The 21855-nt window shown below is 39.9% G+C and overlaps 1 protein-coding gene across 9 annotated transcripts in view; it reads left to right on the forward strand.

Annotated features, from left to right (window-relative positions):
* Cntrl (centriolin) overlaps positions 1-21855 on the forward strand; it is an 88463-nt gene that overhangs the window by 29960 nt on the left and 36648 nt on the right. For all 9 annotated transcript variants that reach the window (XR_005286222.1, XM_038337139.1, XM_038337140.1 and 6 more), the window contains 7 exons: positions 985-1138; positions 2218-2438; positions 13328-13504; positions 15986-16120; positions 18762-18910; positions 19367-19574; positions 20317-20496. Coding sequence is in view for 8 of the 9 variants with exons in the window: in XM_038337139.1 (XP_038193067.1) it covers positions 985-1138; positions 2218-2438; positions 13328-13504; positions 15986-16120; positions 18762-18910; positions 19367-19574; positions 20317-20496 (1224 nt within the window). In the remaining variant the exon portion in view is untranslated. The remainder of the gene's footprint in view (positions 1-984; positions 1139-2217; positions 2439-13327; positions 13505-15985; positions 16121-18761; positions 18911-19366; positions 19575-20316; positions 20497-21855) is intronic.

The following is a 21855-nucleotide window of genomic DNA, read 5'->3' on the forward strand; positions in this document are numbered from 1 at the left end:
TCTGACTGTTCTGACGAGTTCTCCCTCAGTTACTGTTCTAGTCTTCTGAACCTGTTGGGTAAGGGTGGAATGAGTAGGAAGGCAGAATTTCTCTCGGGAATTACAGTGTATGTGAACTCTTGCCTAAGGAGATCCAGTCAAGACGTTTGATTGATCTGAGACTCGGGCTTATATTTGTGAAATGAATGGTTAGACAAGATAATTGGTTCTCTGTTTTCCCCAGCACACCTGAGGGAGATAATCCATTACTTTCAGGTAGCAGTGGCTGGCTAATGCCATATTGTCAGAAAGCAGGAACAAGAGGGTGTGTGGGCCTGTGGGTCCTGCATTGAATACTTGCAGGGACAGTGGTCTCTGACCACCCTCACCATCCCCAGTTTATTGTATCTAAAAACAAATGTCGGATAGGAGATAGAAAGTAAATGGGAATTCTGAGCGTTTGTTTATCACAAGTCTCCATTTCCCCAAACACCTTCTAAAGTACATGTAAATGTATTTTCACATTAAAAAGGCATTAGTTATCAGTAATAAAACTCCCCACCCCATACATTTTGTAAATATAGAAACACTTAAGTAAAATCTCTTAGAGTCCTTGTACACAGATATAACACTTATTTATATTTTGGAATGTACTTTTGGATGCTTCCTGTAAATATACTGTTTTTCAATATAGCTAGTGTTCGGGAATCTTTTTTAAAAGACATTTTAATGCTGCATATAACACTGAAGTTTTCTATAAGACCTAGCAGTTGTGACCTTGAACAAAAGGCTACACTCCCTGATCAGCTCTGTTTCTCATCTTATTTCAAGCCATCCTGGGGTTTTAACAGGAACTACTTACATGAAAATACTACAGGGCCTAACTCAGAGCAGATGGAATTGTAACTTTTATTTTCTATTCTTCCTTTTAAAACATTGCTAAAGATTGTTATTTTTAAGAGTTTTAAAAACTTGGGTTGTATTCATTTTTTTCCCTAAATTCAGTCCCATATGAAAGCTCAGAAAAGGGGTAAAGAACAGCAGCTTGACATTATGAACAAGCAATACACACATCTCGAGAGCCGCCTGGATGAGATTCTGTCTAGGATTGCTAAGGAGACTGAAGAGATCAAGGATCTTGAACAACAGCTTACTGACGGTGAGAACTGAAGTGTGACCTAAGGGAACAGTCTCAGTGCTGGCCGCAGTTGCCCAGAGACACTGTCTAGGACTTGCCTGGATACAGTCCCGGTCTCACTTGATGGGGAAGTTTTGCTGAGATTATCCAGAATGTCTAATAAAATTTAAAGTATTTTGTATTATTGTGGTCTGTTACACTGATGACAATGGGCAAGAAGTCAGTATGATCAGGAAGAGCTTGGTCATTGATTATCTTCTATGGCATAAAGTCCTTTCGGAGCCAGTTTATTTAGGAGACTCATCTGGTTACAGAAAGAAAGAAGTCTGGGCCCACATTTGCAAGGTACTTTTAAAAGGGAACATTTTAGAATAGTGGTGTATTAATGAGAGCCTGAGCTCAGTGTAAAGCAAGATTCCATTCCCTGATTGCCATCCTGTGTGTCATCTTAAACTGGTTACTGTCTCGACAATTAGTTGTTGGGAGAAGTTTTCCATGCAGTTTTCATAAAGTATCTGCAAATAGCATGTATCAGCATACACTTAAAATACTTACTAAATAATGTATGTGCATGGATGTTTTGCCTGCAAATATGTCTGTATACCTTGTGCATGCGGTGCCCATGAATGTAGAAGACAGCATCGGTTCCCCTGGGACTGAAGTTACAGCCTTATGTGAGCTGCCATGACAAGCAGCCAGTTGCTCATAACTGATGGGCCATTTCTCCAATTTCCATGATACATTTTTTTGAACCTTTCAGACTGTATATTCTGCTGCCAGTCTGAGACTGGAGTTAGTGTTATAGATCGTGGTCTTGATTTGTGTGTCCAGTAAGAACTCATAGTTTTATTATACTTTTTTATTACTTTAGCAGAGATTAAAATTTTATAGCATTAGGCATTCTGGAAATATCTGTCATAAATATGCTTGTCTTATTGTATACCTGCACAATATTCCTGTATTATAGGAAATAAATTATTCTGTCTTGAAAGATAAAGTAAATAAGAAACTTAGAATTTCACTCTGGGCTAATAGCTAATCACTAAGGAGACAAAGTACTTCTAAAATACATATTATCTCTTTGTTTTCATCTTGCATAGGCCAGATAGCTGCAAATGAAGCTCTGAAGAAGGATTTAGAAGGTGTCATCAGTGGGTTGCAAGAGTACCTGGGGACCATCAAAGACCAGGCAGCTCAGGCCCAGAAGGAGTGTAGGAAGCTCCAGGGTGAGAAGGAGACATTGCTGCAGAGACTGACAGACGTCAGGCAGGAGAGGGACGAACTGGAAATAGTTGCCATGGATGCAGAAAATATGAGAAAGGTATGATTTCTTTCTGTCTGTTTGTTTGAACCAAGAAATAAATGCTGTCAAAATTTAGTTCGAAACAGTGCCACTGTAAGTCACAAAAGCGTTAGTCACTATTTGGTTAGTGTCCATTAAAGGTGAGGACGATGACAACTACTGCTTCATATTCTGCATACTTGGAAGCATTATTTTTCCTTTACTCAGTTGATTTTAGCTTTGTTCCTTTTCCCTAAAGATTGCCAAATAACTAAAGATCAATAAATTGTATCTACTAAAAGTATTGTATGAAATGTTTATGTTGGGTTTATTCAGTAAAATTACAGGAAGAACATGGTTCATCTTACTGTTACTACTTGGTGACTAACATCATTTTACAGCTAATAGACATAAGGTTGTAAGTTCTAGCTTTCATTTGTTGCCCATCCTCATCACTTTGAGGATTTCCCTTTGCTGTTTTAATAAGCTTTTTCAGATAAAATCTTACTATAGTCAGATGGTGATGGGGCATACCCTTAATCCTAACACTTGTGAGGCAGAGGCAGGTGGGTCTCTGAAGCTGAACGTGTCCAATGAGGGAAATTGTGAGTCAGATAATCCCAAGCTAACTCCAAAAGTGTATTCTACAATTATTCTTTATTATAAGGGAAAAACTCATGGAACAGGAACGAGGGCCCAACCTCAAGGTGTGGAGCGTGGGAACAAGAGAGAGAGAGCTGGGCGGGCCAGCAGCTTTCTCTGGGTATCCAAAAGTCATGTCCCAACCTGGTCCAGCCTCTTAAAGTTCATTGGCTAAAGGAGGTTTTCCATTATCTCTTGCTTTTGTCTAAATGAGAGAGTTCCAAACCCAAAATACAAAACTATATACACTATTTTACCATACAAAATTAGAATTACAAACAGCATAAACAATATTAGGCAAAGAATATATGCTAAATGTTTTTTTTTCCAGTTTATTTATTTTTTATTAAAAATTGCCATCTCCTCCCCTCCTCCTCCCCCTTCCCTCCCCTCCCCTCCACCCACACCCCCACTCCCTCCCTCTTGAGGCCAAACAGCCATCAGGGTTCTCTACACTATGTTGAGTCCAAGGTCCTCCCAACTCCCCCCAGGTCCAGGAAGGTGAGCAACCAAACTGACAAGGCTCACACAGAGCCCATCCATGTCGTAGAGACCAAGCCCATCGCCATTGTCCTTGGCTCCTCGGTCAGCCTCCACCATCAGCCACCCTCAGAGAGTCCGATTTGGTCGCATGTTCCATCAGTCCCATTCCAAGTTGACTATGCTAAATGTTTTAATAAACATTCTATCCTAAGGAGTCTTGTATTCGAAATGGCTTAGCTAGATCATAAGAGAAAAGTAACTACTACTATCTAATCTTCAACCCCATCGAAGGCCTGAGAAGGGAGATAATATTAATTGAGTAAGCATGAAGTGCAATCAACAGCTCCCAAAATATGCAGTAGATGACAGAGACAGCTGGCTTCCTGAGCAATCACCCAAACTTTCATTTGCAATATTGAAGCAACCAACTTTGGCTAAGGCCTAGAGTAACTGACAGACCATTTTCAGAGGGAGGAAATTTTCAGAACCATCTTACCTTGTCTTGGCAAGGTTGGCAGTCTTTTTTTTTTTTTGGATCCTGCTTGTTCAATCCGGATACCATGCACTTTGCCAGTTGTCAAGGCATGGACAGTTCCTTGCCCAAAGGCCAGTTGTGCCAAGAGGAAAACAAGATCCGAGTGGAGTGTCTTTGGTGCTCAACATTGTCTCGGGAATAGATTGGTGCTACCAGGAACAATTGTGTCTCACATCAACAGAACCCTAAGTTATTTAAATGCCATGCTCTACAGATCTTTTAAGTGGTTGAAGATTATCTATCTATATAGAATATAATCTCTATGTATCTAAAGAACCTAATTAGTCTGACTATAAGTATGACAAACATGAATGACTATTGACCTATAATACTTAATATTATGCCTATTATATATATATATATATATATATATATATATAATGCCTATATAACATAAAGACCAAGACTTCATATCAGAATATTAAACAATCTTTAAACAACTGTGCAGTGAATGAGGACAATGATCTTAAAATTAAATTTTAAAACAATTAAAATTAAAACAAGTATAAATGTCTTGATCAGAGGTAAAAATATATAATATATAATAATTTATCCTAAAAATATCAGTATACAAAATGTCTTAAACAGATATAGAAACATGCATGCATACACTGTGATAAAATAACTGCATAGGTATACAAGTATTATAAACAGAATTAGGAGCATATTCAATATAACAAATATAATATGAACTTATACAATATACAAGAATCTGTACCAATGTAAATTGTCCATAAATAATAGCTCACAAGTATTCACTCTATTACTCACTGTTATTATTAGTGTGAGTAACTTCTCACTAATCTACCTATTATCCCATTCAACTTCTCCCTTATTTTTCAAGGAGATCTCTAGGTCTACTTAATTTCCATCCCAACCCCCAACTAATAATCAACCTCTAAGTGGTGTGCCTAACCCTGAGGACAAATTTTGTCGGAAGAGGGGATGTTGTCTTCTAGAATTGCTTCCAGCTGTCATGGGAACAATGTTCTTTCTATGGGATCCTGTAAAAGTAAAATGATGGTTAAGTTTCAAGATTACTGTCTTGTGTAATTGCAAATGGTCTCTGAGCAGTCAATAGGGTTTTTCTAAAATTCTTATTTGGAGTTCTGGCCAAAACATTGTAAGAAGATGAACCATTTCAGCAGTTGGTACCCAAAAACCGGTCTTAGAGTAGCACTATCAGCATTGTGATGTCATATCAACTAGGTACAGGCATTGTTATGGGACCCCATCTTCTTCCTGGAAACATCAAATATTACTGCAGGAAAATCTACTGTTCATTGTGGAAAACTGAAACATCATTCATATGGACATATATTCAACGAAATATACGATATAGACAAAATAGGCATGGAGAAGAGTAAAATTTTTTTCTTAAATTCTTTCTTCTTTCTGTCCCATACCAGATGACTCCTGACATGAAACAGAAAGTCTGAATTTTTTTTAACAACTTGCTTGGATTTAGAGAAGGATTGCCATTCCATCTCCAAAGCCAGCTTTATATATATATATGTGTGTGTGTGTATACATATATATATATGTGTGTGTGTGTGTGTGTGTGTATATATATATATATAAAATGAATTTTTTTCATATAACCTGTCCTCATAGGTCATATTCCTTTTTGCTTGGTGATCCTTTCTGGATAGTTTTTTTTTCCCCTTTAGGCATCCAAATGTCCAGGGTCTCTTGACTTTTCGAGGATGTGTAGTTTCCTGTATAGACAAGAACATAACCTTGCCCCAACCCTTATAAGGTTTCCTTACCACCTGTATGGTTATCACCTCTATGGATGAGTTGTCATTTCTCTTTCTCAAGAGTTTCTCTTTTTCAAACCAAATCTTTATCAATTTTGATAGTATCGCTAGTATTTGTTCTCCTGTGGAAACAAGAGTGAAACCCCTTTCCCAACATAGCACATCTCCTGATTTCCATTGTGAGGTCAACACATCCTTGAAATACACCAGCTGATTTAATTCAGAAGACTTTCCTATTATCCAATTTCTCTCTGCTGCCATTGTTCCTTTCTCATTAGCATTAAGAAAATTCAAGGTTAATAAAATACTATGCAATCTATTTCTGGGGCTATTTTCCATCCCTTTCTGTTTGTTTAGCATATCATTTATAGTTCAGTTTGATCCTCCTCTATCTGACCTGTAAGATTATTTGGTATACCTGTAATATGCTTTATATTATAATAAGCAAAAAAACTGTTTGAATTTCTTAAGATACATATACTGGACCATTGTTTGTCTTTATTTGTGCAGGAATACCCATGATGGCCATAACTTCTAGTAAATGTGTGATTACTGAATCAGCTTTTTCTGAGCTCAAAGCAGTTGCCCATTGAAAACCTGAATAAGTGTCAATGGTGTGGTGTACATATTTTAATTTTCCAAATTCTGTAAAGTGGAATACATCCATCTGCCAGATTTCATTCCTTTGAGTACCCTTTGGGTTACTCCCTGCAGGTAACGGTATTTGGTTATAGAAAGCAATTAGGACATCTCTTTATAATCTCCTTAGCTTGTTGCCATGTAATAGAAAACTCTTTCTTTAAACCTTTGCTATTTGATTTTTTTGTGAAATTATGAGGCCTTTAGCACACTTCCAATCAATTAATCAATCAATTTCTGCATTACCTTGTGCTAGAGATTCTGGTGGACCTGTATGGGGATTGGTTGTGTATTATGTATATGGGACAAAGCCTCTTCCTGATTATATCTTGAACCTGAAGGAATAATGAAGTCAATTATGTATCATCTACTATAAATTAAGTGGTTTCAATATGCAAGACAACTCTTTCTGCATATTGTGAATCAGTAACTATATTGAAAGGTCCTTTAAAATTCCTTAGTACCATGAGAATAGCATATAATTCTGCCTTTTATACAGAATTATAAGGGCTTTGTTCCACCTTACTTAATTCTTCTGATTTATCACCTGCCTTTTCTGATTTATTTGCATCAGTATAGAATGTATGGACTCCAGTTATTGGTGCATCATGTACAATTCGGGGAAGAATCCAAGAAGTTCTCTTTATAAAGTTAATTCTATTGCTTTTGAGATAATTGCTATTAATTTCTCCCCAAAATTAGCATAAGCTCATTGCCATGGTTCATTGTCTTCCCATAACTTTTTAATTTCATCAGTGGCAAAAGGCACTATCATCTCTGCTGGGTTTATTCCTGCTAGTTTACAAAGTCTCAATTTTTCTTTTATAACTAATTCAGACTTTTTCCACATAAGTTTTTAATTTTTTTTACTTGGTTTATGTGTTAAAAAGATCCATTCTAATATAATATGTTCCCTCTGCTTTAAGATTCCTGTAGGGGAAATTCTGGAAGGCAATATGACTATAATACAATTAATATTTGGATTCACCTTATCCACATGTGCCTCCTGTAATTTCTCTTCAATGACCATCAATTCTTTTTCTGCTTCAGCTGTTAATTTCCTGGTACTATTTAAGTTTTTGTCACTATTTAAGGTTTTGTTTAAATGAATTATTAGATCAGGTGTTATCCCAACAGCTGGTCGTAGACTGGAAATGTCTTCTAACAATCTTTGAAAGTCATTAAGAGACCACAAACGGTCTCTCCTAATTTGTGCCTTTTGTATTCTAATTTTCTGTAAAACTATTTTATAATCTAGGTAATTGACAGAATTTCCTCTTTGTATTTTTTCAGGAGCAATTTGTAATCCCCATTTAGGCAAAACTTTCTTTACTTCTTCAAACATTCTTTCTAAAGTATCTGCATTTGAATCAGATAACAAAATGTCATCCATGTAATGGTAAATTATAGATTTAGGAAATTGTTTACATGGTATTTCCAATGGCTGACTTACAAAGTATTGGCACAGGGTAGGGCTATTGAGGATTCCTTGTGGGAGGATGGTCCACTGGTATTGCCTAGTAGGCTGAGAATTATTATAAGTAAGCACTGTGAAGGCAAATTTTTTCTGACCTTTTCTTGTAAAGGTATAGTAAAGAAACAATCTTTTAAATCAATAACTATGAAAAGGTCATCCTTTTGGTAATAGAGAAGGCAGAGGAATTCCAGATTGTAAAGGGCCTATAGATTGAATAACCTTGTTCATAGCTCTAAGATCTGTCACCATTTTCCATTTCCCAGATTTCTTTTTAATAACAAATACAGGAGAATTCCAAGGGCTGGTTGATTCTTCAATATGACAAGCATCTTGTTGCTCCTGTACCAGCTGTTCTAAAGCCTTCAGTTTCTCTACTGTTAAAGGTCATTGTTTAACCCATATTGGTTAACAATTTTAAAGATAGGGTCGTTAGTACCTCTGAAAGTTTGCTAGTTGCTTTGTGTTCTTGTACAGCCTGAATGGCTGGTGACCTTTGTTTATAATACCTTATAATATCCTTCCCAGAAACATGAGCTTTGGGGACTGCAGGAATGTTAATCTGGCTGTTCCATCGCTGCAATAGATCATGACCCCATAAATTCACTGCAATATTAGCTACATATGGCCTCAGCCTTCCTGTCTTTCCTGGCCCTATGCATTCAACCCACCCTGTGCTTTGTTTCACTTGAGATAGGGTTCCAGTTTCTAGGAACTGAATATCTGCCTCTTGAAAGAGGCCAATCCAGATGGCAAGATTCTGGAGTAATGATACTCGCATCCGCAGCCATGTCTTGTTATACCTCAATTACAATGTTATTTATCCATAATCTTAGCTTTAGTCTTTGATCATTTATAGAAGTCCTACAAAACATGTTTCCTATTTCCTACTCAAATTTTTGATTCTTCCATTTCTATTCCGTCATCCAGAACAGTATGATTTTTTACAATAGGCACTGGATTTTTTAATTTTCTTGGTGAAGCATGTTCTCCATAGTGACTGGGAATGACTGGACTGTGTTTGACATGGGGGCCTGTGAGAGCCCCCCCCAAGGAGTTTCCCAATGGTATCGTGTTGACAGAGGTTTTTGTCCTGCCCAGTCCTGCAGCCATTCAGTCCCAAAGAAACACACAGAGACTTACATTAATTATAAACTGGTTGGCCTATTAGCTCAGGCTTCTTATTAAACAACTCTCATAACTTTCATTAACCCATAATTCTTGTCTGTATTCGCCACGTGGCTTGGGACTTTTTATCAGTGAGGCATTCTCATCTTGCTTCCTCTGTTTCTAGGTAACGACTACAAACTGAGCCTTTCCTTTTCCCAGAATTCTCCTGTTCTCATCACCCTGTCTATATTTCCTGCCTAGCTACTGGCCAATCAGCCTTTTATTAACACAATACAAGTGACAGATCTCTACAGAATACAAGACCATTGTCCCACAGCAGTCTCATGTTCCCTTATCTGTTTTTTGTCGATCTACATTCATTGGTCCAATGTCAGCCTTGCCACACCTCCTACATACAGCAGAAGGCTGAGACATAGACTGCGTATTCTTGCCCTTCCTAGAGGGGACACTTTTCTTAGGGATTCCTTCCCAGATGTTCTATTCTGCTACAATTAAAACATTTGGGGTTTTTTTGGTATATGCAAGATCCATTCATCTATTGGTGCTGATCTGACCTTTAAAGGCCCAAGGATCTTTTTACATTCTAAGCTGGCATTTTCAAAAGCCAAAGATTCAATAAGTATACATCTAGCTTCTGGGTCTATTACTCCTACCTGTACAACCTTAGTTAATCTTTGTAAAAAGTTACTAAAAAGCTCTCTCTGGCCCTGTTTAACCCTAATATATGATTCAATTTTCTTTCCTGGTTCCTGAATCCTGTGGCAAGCATTTAAAGCTGCTGTGCTACACAGGAACAAGGTGCGTCCATCATAGAGAGCCTGGTCCTGAGGATCAGAGTATAATGGCCCTTGCCAAGAATTTGATCTTGGTAAATCTCCAGTCCTTTTGCTTTCCCCTGTTGTTCTAAAATTTTTGTCTCTTCTTTCCAATAACACTTCAAAGCAGCTGAGATCCATATTCTAGGATCGCTGAGATTAATTGAAGCTAATTGTGTGTGTCGGCCTATTGCTTAAAGCCCACGTTTTCACCATTTCCTTAACAAATGCGAATGTAGTCCATAAGCTAGTATTGTCCATTTAATTTCTTTTAGAAAGCTCATATGTATTGGTTCACGTGTATATTCTTTGACTACCTTAGGGTACTTTGTACCAAATGGTCTTTCCAAGGAAATTACTGGATATGCAGTTAAAACTCTGGGTAAGTCATCTCAGAGTCTGGCATGTACTGATGAGGCTAAATCCTGTCCTTGTACCTTCTGTCCCTGCTCATCAGTTTCGATAAATTCCTCAATCTTTTCAGATCTTTTTACTACTGTGTTTTGTAAAGTCTGAATCTCCTGTCCAGTGTTCTGTTCTGATGCCCTCATTGAGGATTCCAAGGTATGAAACTTGTCCAGTATAGGTAATGTCTCATTCTTGAATATAATTTTGATGGTGTGCATATTACTTTCCTGGAGAAATGCCTTATCCATTAATCTATCATAACTTTTCAACAGATTCCAATTATTAAATTCAGAATTTTTTCAGATAATGTCTCAACACCCTTCGACATTGACTGAATTTTGTCTGTTAAATTAACGGTATCCCTCTCGAAAGTGTTGATATGCCCAACTAGCTGTTCATTATTAGTCGGTAAAGGCTGTGTCATTTATAAAAGTGCCTCATTCTTGGCTCTGTTATCAAACCATATTAATGAGATAACATGGGAAACAAAACTAAACCCTAGAATCAAATAAAGGAATGTATAAGGAAAATCACATAAGCCTTGCAGAATACCATCCATAGCATAAGCAACGTAATTACTAACTCATGGATAGTTAACGTTATCGGTAATTTTGTAGTTTTCCATCTCTTACCTGTTGTAAGGCAATTGCAGTGAGTTGGAGGAGGTGTAATAATCCTCAGCGGCCAGCAGGTGTTGCAGTAGCAGCTGCATGGCCGGGAGATGCAAGCAGCAGTGGACAGTCCCAATTTGTTTTTGCGCTTGTTAGATACTGAAAAATATGCTTTGTTTAACATATTAAGAGCAGTTATTAAGGTGATCGAAGCGATTCTGAGAGTTGGTGACAGGATTAAAAAAAAAAACCCAAAGCTCTCCGTCAGTGTGAGTTGCGGGCTGTGTGTGCTGTGCGGGGATCACTGGTTTGCTGGAGAGCCAGCGGCTTGTTTGAGATGGGACTGATGAAGAAAGACAAATGAGAGGGGTGGTGGGTGGGTCACCAGCCCCTGGCAGAGAATGTGCTGCTGAACTGTCAGATGGGGAGCGCCGCAGGGGTGCCTAGACGTCCTGAAGAGCAAGCTTGAACTGGGTCCTAAGTTGGATCGTCAGATGAAGCTGAACATGTTCAGTGAGGGAAATCACAATTCAAATAATCCCAAGATAACTCCAAAAGATTATTCTTTATTATAGGATTATTATAATAATTATAAGATTATTCTTTATTGTAAGGGAAAATCTCACGGAACAGGAACAGGGGGTCCACCCTCAAGGTGTGGAGCATGGGAACAAGAGAGAGAGAGAGCTGGCTGGGCCAACGGCTTTCTCTGGGTATCCAAAAGTCATGCCCCAACCTGGTCCAGCCTCTTAAAGGTCATTGGCTTGAGGAGGTTCCCCATCAGATCTCTGAGTTTGGGGCTATCCTAGTCTACAGAGTAAGTCTAGGACAGCCAGGGGTACACAGAGAAACATTGTCCCAAAATAACAAAAAATTAAAAAAATAACTTAGTATGTAGCTCAGGTTGGCCTTGAACTTGTGACTCTCCTGCTTCTACCACCTGAGTGCTCTGATTATAGATGTGCATCATCACACTAGCAGGAAATGTAATGGTTTGTCAGTCTGCTGAGTCTTAAAAGGTGTCTTCCTCCAAACTTTGTATTATGAAAGTTTTCACATTTGCAGGAATATTGGAAGAGTAGTTAACTATCTCTGAGCCTCCTTAAATTAATATTTTGGTTTTGATTTTATAAATATATACCTTTTGTTTCTGCTCATAAAGTTTTAAACATCACTTTCATCACTATTGTTGGTTTTCAACATCACTACAATAAATGCCATTCTTACATCTAGGAAAACAGAGGGTACTTCCCTGGGGTAATCTGACATTTAAACTACCATCAGATTTTCCTAACTATTCTCCAGAATTTATAGTGGTGTGCATGAGCACATGCATGCGTGCATTTGGGTGTGCATGTGTGCATGGTCTAGGCAGGGCAGAAACTTTGAATTACTCTTCATTCTGTACATCTGCCTGGTAGACTCCTTGTGCTGTTTTACTTTGTTCCTCTATGCTCCACATAAAATAATATCTGTTTTAACTTCTTTTTCCCCTGAATACTGGAGCGGTTACATACCTGTCATTTGTTCTTTGCAGTTCAGATTTCCTTAGCCTAATGGATTCCTGTTCATATTTTCTGACCATTTTTTTTGTATTGGATCATCTTTCTTTTGTTAGTTATCTGCAAGAATTCTTTATATTTTTGGATGTTAATCCTTTTTGGAATACATACAATACATACAACTGCATTTCATCCAAACAGTGCCAAGTAGTTCTTACAAAACTAAATAGAAGTTAATCCAGGTTCTTCCTGTTTATTCACAGTAGTTTGAGCTAATTCTTCCATAACCAAATAAATAGACAGAAGTTGTATACTAACACATGAAGGTGTATTAGTATAGGAGTTTAGTTTTGAGAGTGTTTTCCTTTCTTAGTGGCTGACACTTGGCTTGTTGTTAGCACTCAGATCAGTCACTGCCATCTTTAGAATGCCAGTCCTTTGTTCTTCTGTTAAATGAACACACTGTGGTTTAATTAGAAAAGCGTGGGCTTTGCAGTCAGAGATCTAGGTCCATAATGCACCTTCTTTTTCTAGCTCCATGGTGCTGTGGTCACAGTGAGTTGCCGTTCAGGAGACAGATGACACAGTGGTGTAAAAAACGGTCCAGGGAAGAACAGGCCTTTTACTTATTTGTTTGTATTTTTTCCACTCCTGTCTTTCTCATATGCTTGCAGACTAGAGTGTTACACAAATAGTTTCTTTGGAAACAGCATGTTGGCAACTTGGTGAATTTTCAGGTTACGTTTAGTAGAATGCTCTGTATGTCAACTTGAATGTGCCAGCATAACACTCCATCCTGCCGTTCATAAATCTTTCTGTGCCAGGCAGTAGCGATTGCCCAGTATTTGGTGCACAGGTTAGTTATAATGACTTGTAGATGCTCTCAAGGTACTCAGGATGCTGCATTTAAACATGCTGAACTTTGCAGGAGCTTGCTGAGCTAGAAAGTGCCCTCCAGGAGCAGCGTGAGGTGAATGCATCCCTGCAGCAAGCCCAAGGAGAGCTCAGCGCCTATGAAACTGAGCTAGAGACTCAGCTGAGACTAAAAGAAGCTGAAGCCAGCCAGCTCAAGGAGGAGTTGGAAAAACTCACAAGGCTCGCTCAGGTAGGTGAAGCACATGCCAAGTATAAACTAAGCAGTCTGTGCTATCTGTCGTGCTTTTGAGATATCATCTCACTGTGTAGTCTAGCCCAGGCTGGAGAGCACCTGCTTCAGCTTTGTAGTGCTGGGGTTTCAGGCATGAGCCACCACACCTGGCATAGTCTTTAATATAAAGGATATGAATTGATTGAACATGTCAAAGAGCATATTTTTGGGAGTCTGGCATTCTGAATTCAAACATTACCCCTACGTAAGTGTGGGCAAATCATTTCGGGGCTCTGAGCCCTATAGCCTGTTCCTCTGTTAGACTGCAGATGATAAGATAAAGGATATAATGGGCATTAAAGCCCTTGGTAGTTAATATTTGATAAATCCTAGTTTTCCTTTCTCACAATAGCTCTAAGAGATTCTTCTTAAGTTAATGTTAGATTTTAGTTTGCTGTTTCCTTTTATGACGGTTGAAAGATCCACTAGTTTGTTACACTTTCAAATTAGAGAAGACAGTATCCATCCGCTAAGTACTGGCCTCTGAGGACCTGTCTTGAGAAATTGATAGTCCAGCACATGAGACAGGTGAAAGAGAGAAAGGCATAGCCACCTTTAGAAGCATATCTCAGCGGTAGCTTAGAGGGTGAATAGACTGTGGGTACAGGGGGAGTCAGGAGTGAAAGGAATAGAGAAGGAATAAGGAAGAGGTGAAATACTGTGAGGCTCTTCAGACCTAAGGGCAAAGGAAGAGTGAGGAAAGAAGGTAAAACTTAAAGGCAAAAAGGAAGAGGGAGCCAGCTGTAGCATATTCTTATGAGAGTGAAAATACAGTTTGGGCCGGGCAAGGGTGGCAAAGGCAGGGGATCTCTGGGTTTGAGGCTAGCCTGGTCTACAGAGCTAGTGCCAGGGCATCCAGGACTACACAGAGAAACTATAACTCAAAAACCAAAACAAAACAGAACAAAACTACAATTTGGAGAGCTGTATAGATAGCTAAGCAGTTAAGAACACTAGCAGAGGACCCAGGTTGGATTCTCAGCACCCACTCAGGCTCTCAACCATTTCTAACTCTAGTTTCAGGGAATTAGGGAATTGGATGCCCTCTGCAAGCACCAGGCACACGTATAGTGTACAGACATCCATGCTAACAAACACTTAGACACATAAAATAACAAGGCAGAAAGGCACCTGCTGCAGTCTCCAGCAATAGGAAGGACTTGTACAGGAGCGGTTCATGGTCTTTTCTTTATTTACCAGAGGTCAGAGTCTTGCCAAGTGTCAGAATTGCATATTCGAGAGCATTTAAGTTTTACAAAACCCTTTGCAGGATCAGAGTAACAGGAAACAGCAGGTTGGGGAAATAAAGTGCAAGTAGATATTTTTTTTAAAATAATAGTAAATAAAATTTCTAAATACCATCTCTTTCTTCAGAGTAAACCTTTTTTTTTTTTTCAATTCTGCCCTAACTAGTTGGAATGATGCTGTCTTTGGTACTTCTACTTTTGTTTTTGGCTAAGTCTTGACAAAAAAAATGTTAGAAGAACTTTAAGAAGTTGGTATTGAAAGCAGTACTCTATCCTTAACCCCCAGGATTGAGCTTCAGACCACATAGAATATATAGAGCATGGAGGCTCTGGTTTCTTGGTTGTTACTGTACTTATATGAAACCACTTGTGGCGCTTACTGTAAATCTGAGATGGGGTCTGGTCATCTGCTATTTTGTTTTGTCCTTCCTTTTTTCTTCTTTCCATCTTCTTTCTTCCTCCCCACTTCCTTTTTCCTTCTTTCCTGCTTTCTTCTCTCCCTCCCTCCCTCTCTCCCTCCTCTGTTTCTCTTTCTGTCCCTCCCACTCCCCCCATCCCCACCCCATCCTCTCCCCATTTCTCTCTCCTCTTACTTTTCAGACAAGGTCTCATTTTGTAGCCCAGGCCAACCTCTCACTCCTCCTTGCCTCTGCCTCCCAAGCATTAGGATTACAAGCCAGGTTTCATCTGTATTCTCAAAATCCTTGTGTATAAGTGTTGCCTGCATGTCTCCCTGTGCATTCCTAGTACCTGTGAAGACCAGAAGGTGTCTAATCCCCCAGACCTGGGGTTACAGATGGTTATGAACTACCGTATGGGTGCTGGGAATTGAACCTAGAGCCTCTGGAAGAGCGGCCAGTGTTCTTAAAAACTGAGCTATCTCTCCAGCCCCTCATTTTTAATAGGTACATGAAATTATTTTTGATAAAGGTATTTGAGGACCACAGTTTGCTTATAAAGATTGGTATTGGAGACTGCCCTGAAGATTCTGATGGGATATCAAGGCTAAGCTAATTCTTATGTGAATGCCTCATTAAATAGTCAGAGGAGCGTGTGGAAAAGTGATCTCGGGTTTTTAAATTTCAGAGCGTAAATGTAGAACTATGGCAGTGGTGTGTAAGTACCTGTGCTGCTTGGGATCATAAACTATGACTGTTTCGCACTTTAATGTCATTGCTACCTCCAACAACAGCTAGAGCAATCGGTGCTTCAAACAGAACTGGAGAAGGAAAGAGAGTCTCTCAGGGATGCCCTGGGCAAAGTCCAGTCCTCAGAAGAGAAGCAACAGGAGAACGGTGAGCTCCACACACAGCTGAAGAAGCTGCAGGTAAGAGATCTGTGCTCATGGACCACCCAAAGCTGGTGACAGCCTCACCTAGGCATTTGGTAGCCTGCTCTAATATGTACTGAGCAACTTGAATTATTTAGGTGAAAATGAACTCTGGATGGAGCTGCACCATAGCCTCTGCTTCTGTTTTTTAATTAACTGAATAGTGTAAAGAAATGGTGCCCGTGTCCAGATTAAACAGGATCTATAAACTCTACCCCTTCTCTGTGAAAACAACTCCTTGTGTGCTTCCTAGGAACTGTCAGCAGACCAAACTTACGACTGCTAGATCAGTGCGCCCTCTCCCATTGAAATGTCTCCTTAGTGAGCTGCAGGAAGGTCTCCTAATTATACAGTTCTCAACAATCTTCTCAATAAAGATGCAATTAAAAGTATAACCAGTTTTTCATTCTTGTGTGAGCTGTGTGTGTGTGTGTGTGTGTGTGTGTGTGTGTGTGTGTGTGTGTGTGTGTGTTTGGAGTCTTTACTAGATTATTACATTTTATTTTTATTATGAAAATTTAAAGTGATCACAAAAACAATAATCCCATGACCTTTGATCCACTGCTTGGTTTATACAGTTATTAACATTGCTTCATTCAGTCTACTTTTTTTCTTTGAAGTATTTTAAAGAAAAATTCAAGTTGGGTGTAGTGGCTCCTGCCTTTAATCCCAGCACTCTGGATGCAGGGACAGGTGGATTTCTGTGAGTTCAGGGCCAGTCTGGTCGGTAGTGAATTTCAGGACATTAGGGCTACATAGTAAGACCCTGTCTCAAAAGAGAAAAACCCAATATATTTTCACCTAGAAATACTTGTTTATGCAACTCTCCCCAGAAAGCACTGAAGTCAAGTCTTCGTGGGCCTTTCTCTAGGGTGTAAACTGAAGTCCACTTTCTGGCCTGGCCTTGCATGGTCTGCCTTGGTTAGGACTAGAGCTTGCTTGGCCTTCTGATGAGCAGTACACCTTTTACTCTCTACCTTTATCTTTCTCAAAAGTCAGTTTGATAGGATCAGTAGACAGACCAAAGTACAGATACCACCGAAGTCCAGCTTGGTGAACCAATGAGTGTTTATTGGTGTTACACAGGAATATGGGTGAGAGGTTATACAGGAGCAGAAATGACCCACAGATAGCTGCATCACCAATGCCATTCCAGCATGACAGCTCATTTAAGCTGGTAACCTGGAGCACCCTGCACAGTCTGCAGGCCTTCAGTAGGTTGGAGAGTGTCCTTCCAAGTGACTATGGTCGCCACCTCTTCCAGGCAGCTCAGCTGGTTCCTGCTTCTTCCAGGCAGCTGGTCTAGTCTCAGTTGTCTTTGCAGCTTGGCTTGTCTGAGATCCTGCTTCTTGGCTCTGCTCACTCTGGCAGGGAGGGACCTAATGAATGTGGTCAATTTCAGGGACTTCCTTATACTGTTTTGAGTTATGTCCCTGCTTAAGGAACTTCCCTGAAGGATGGAGTGTTTCAATCTTGGAGGAAACTATTAACACAAAGCTGATAAGAATCAAAGTCATTGATCAATCTTTTAGGGGCTCAATGGCTCTCATGTCTTTTTTTAATTCTCTGTGTATCATATTTAGCACAACCTAAACCCCAGTCCTGAATTGATACATTGTTTCAGGCCCAACTCTTGTACAGACTTTATATCTACTAATCTTGCTTCAAATTATGAAGATATTGAGAGCCTATTTTTTTCTGGCTAATCAGTAGGCTTACTGTAGTCATATCACCTAGTCAGATCACGTAGGGCCAGGAGTAGACTGTAGAGATGTCCTTGATTTATGATAGGGTTGTGTCTTAATAAACCTACAAGTTGAAAATAACTTGTTTCAAATACACTTACTGTGCCTAACCTGAATATCATACTGTGGTCTAACTATCCTTATGTGTGCTTATAATATGTGCATTTGGTCTAGTAAGGAAAAGTTATTTTTTTTTAAGACAGGGTTTCTCTTGTGTAGATTTGAAGCCTGTTCTGGAACTCACCCTATAGACCAGGCTGACCTTGAACAGATTAAAGGTGTGCAACACCACCACCTAGCTAAGCAAAGTTATCTTAAAGCCTATTGTATGATAAAATGTTGCCTATGTGTTGTGATTTATTAGAAACATGATGATATACCAAAACACAAGGCAGAATGTAAAGAACATGGCATCTGGATGCACTACCGAGGTATTGTTACCCTGGTGGCCTGGCTAGTCCAGGAGCTGGACCTCCTTTCCTCCACATGGTATTAGGAGACAACAGTTGAAAAACTGTAAAGTGGGAGAGGACAGTGTGGCCCAGAGAAAGCTGCCTCAGGGTACTGGGAGGGGCAGTCTACAGATCCGACCTCTAGATGCCATGGACACTTAAAAACGTATTCTCCATTTTAGACCCTGCATTGTAGTTAGCAGGCTGCGCTGGGTGTGTAGTAGAGTGATCCCTCGAGTATCATAGGCACTCGGGACCAGTGTGCGTCCATCTGTGGCAACAAAAAAAGTGGCAGCACTTTTCTTCATACAGTGGGAACATTTTAGCAGTTCTTTTTATTTGAAAGAGGTACCATATGAGTTTCATTCTGTGGTCATGTATTGTTAGTAAAGAATGTCTGCTGGCAGATAACACATCCTCTCCATTTCACCCTACACACAGGATGACAACAGCCTGTTAAAACAGCAACTGAAAGATTTCCAGAACCACCTCAACCACGTGGTTGATGGTCTGATTCGTCCAGAAGAAGTAGCAGCTCGTGTAGACGAGCTAAGCAGAAAGTTGAAACTAGGAAATGGTGGGGAAATGAGGTAAGCAGAAGTAGGACCCCAAGTTAGAGTGACCCTCCCCACTTGAGAGCTGTGCCTGAGCCCAACCATGAGCTCTCCGTCTCAGTCTCTATAGTACTGATTGATGTTTCTAAAAGACTGTGATGTGAGATTGCTTAATTCTGATGACAGCATAAAGTATTTAAGAGTCTTCTTGAAGTCGGTTGTATGTGATCCGAAAGAACAATATGCATTTTTGTAGAGAATAAGTACAAAACAGGATAACATCAAATTTATGGACATGTATTTTTAGCCTGTGTCTTCAGAGTGGCACAGTGATTTGGTACAATGATTTGCTCTTATGAGGTACTGAGCAAAATGCTGCAGTTGACACCAGTCCCTTCACACAGTAGATTCTACTCTCAGTTTTTAACACCGCATTGAACATGTTTGCATCGAATTAAATGTCACATTTGTACCTTCTTGTTTTTCCCCCAGAACCTATAGTCCTTCAGATGTCTTGGGGAAAAGTCTTGCTGATCTACAGAAACAACTCAGTGAAATCCTTGCACGATCCCAGTGGGAAAAAGAGGAAGCACAAGTTAGAGAGAGGAAACTCCATGAAGAAATGGTTCTCCAGCAAGAGAAACTGGCAAATGGACAAGAGGAGTTCAGGCAGGCCTGTGAAAGAGCACTCGAAGCCAGAGTAAGAAAGACTAGAGGCAGACAGAGGGCAGCCTTTAGCAGATGCTGGTGTTTTCAGCATGTAAATTGAGCATACCCTTGATATTTTCACTCATAACTAGTCTGTGACTAAAATCCAATCCTAAATGTGGTTATTGATGTCAAAGTCAGGCCTGTTTATAACAGTGGTTTTTCCTTATTTTGAAAACAGCTGAGAGATATTTTATAATGGGTAGATTAAATAATACCACATAGCCAAAGTATAGTGTGGTGTCAGAATCTTAACCTACTGATGTTCAAGCATTGAGGCAAGCATTCAAATCCCAGAGAGCAAGATAAAAACATCTCTGGTCGCTATTTAGCACAAAACTTTGTTATATTTGTGTTTCCTGGTAAGGAAACCATAGTTCCATAACATTCTTATTTTGCTTAAAATATACATTTTTATGTGTTTATATGTATGTATGTTTACATACACGTTTGCTAATGTGGTTACATGTGTTGTATATATACACTTGTGTGTGTATATATGTGTGTGTGTATATGTATGTATGTATGTATGTATGTATGTATGTATGTATGTTTACACACACAAGTATTATCCCATCACTCAGGAGATGCAAGTAGGAGTATCACAAGTTCAAACATAGCTTGGGCTATATACCAAGAGGCTGTCTCAAAGAGAGTGTGTGTGGGGGGGGTTAGAGAGAGAGAGAGAGAGAGAGAGAGAGATTAAGTTTGATAAAAATTTTATTTCTTCACAGATTAAGTTTGATAAAAGGCAACAGAATGCAAGAATCCAGCAGTTAGAAAATGAAATTCACTATTTGCAAGAAAACCTAAAAAGTATGGAAGAAATCCAAGGCCTTACAGACCTCCAGCTCCAGGAGGCAGATGAAGAGAAAGAAAGAATTCTGACCCAACTCCAGGAGTTAGAGAAAAAGGTAGGGAGCCTAGAAAAGTAAGGGACCTGCTTCCCACATCCTGCCTCTGGTGACAGAGTCAGGAGTAATCCACATTCAGCTCTCGTTGCTGACCCAGTGCTGAGCCTGACCTCACAGCTGGGTCTTGTTACTCAGTCTGGACCTGAAATTCTCCTGATACAGGGAAACAAGAGAACTAGCCTTAGGGTCATGGAGGTGACACTTAACAAACAATAACAAATTAGCTTGCCACCTTGAAACACTTCGTCCACCCAGGTACATCCATGGAGTTACTTTTTTTTTAATTAAATTATATAATTTTTACAAATTTTCACCTCCTCCCATTTCCCTTTCCCTGCCCCTATTTTCCCTCCCCCTCCCTCTCCAGTCCAAGGAGCAGTCAGAGTTCCCTGCCCTGTGGGAAGTCCAAGGTCCTCCTCCCTCCATCCAGGTCTAGGTAGGTGAGCATCCAAACAGACTAGGTTCCCACAAAGCCAGTACATGCAGTAGAATTAAAACCCAGTGCCATTGTCCTTGGCTTCTCAGTCAGCCTTCCTTGTCAACCATGTTCAGAGAGACCAGTTTGATCACATGCTCCATCAGTCCCAGTCCAGTTGGCCTTGGTGAGCTCCCATTAGATCAGTCCCATTGTCTCAGTGAGTGGACGCACCCCTCGCAGTCCTGACTTCCTTGGTCATGTTCTCTCTCCTTTTGTTCCTCATTTGAACCTTGGGAGCTCAGTCCAGTGCTCCAATGTGGGTCTCTGTCTCTCTCTCCATCCATCACCAGATGAAGGTTCTATGGTGATATGCAAGATATTCATCAGTGTGGCTATAGTATAGAGCTAGTTCAGGCGCCCTCTCCTCAGCTGCTCAAGGAGCAAGCTGGGGACATCTCCTTGGACACCTGGAAACCCCTCTAGAGTCCAGTCTCTTGCCAACCTTCAAATGGCTCCCTTAATTAAGATATATACTTCCCTGCTCCCATATCCACTCTTCCTCCATCCCAACTGTCCCATTCCCCCAAGCTCTCCCCATCCTCCACTTCTCACTTCTCTCTCCCCCTCTCCCCTTAACCCCATCCTACCCCCAACCCCAAGCTCAATTTTTGCCTGGCAATCTTGTCTACTTCCAATACATGGAGTTACTTTTAAACTCTCCCTCTCACTTTCTGATATGTAGGCAGGGGCTGCTCTTTCGTTTCCTGGTCGCCCAGACGCAAATAATCACACAGAAACTATATTAATTACAAAACTGTTTGGCCTATAGCTTATGCACATTTCTGGCTAACTCTTACATCTTACATTAACTCATTTCTATTAATCTGTGAATTACCACAAGGCTGTGGCCTAATGGTAAGGTTCTGGCTGGAGACTGACAT

This window comes from Arvicola amphibius, chromosome 7, assembly GCF_903992535.2.
Source record: "Arvicola amphibius chromosome 7, mArvAmp1.2, whole genome shotgun sequence".
NCBI classification, from domain to species: Eukaryota; Metazoa; Chordata; class Mammalia; order Rodentia; family Cricetidae; genus Arvicola; species Arvicola amphibius.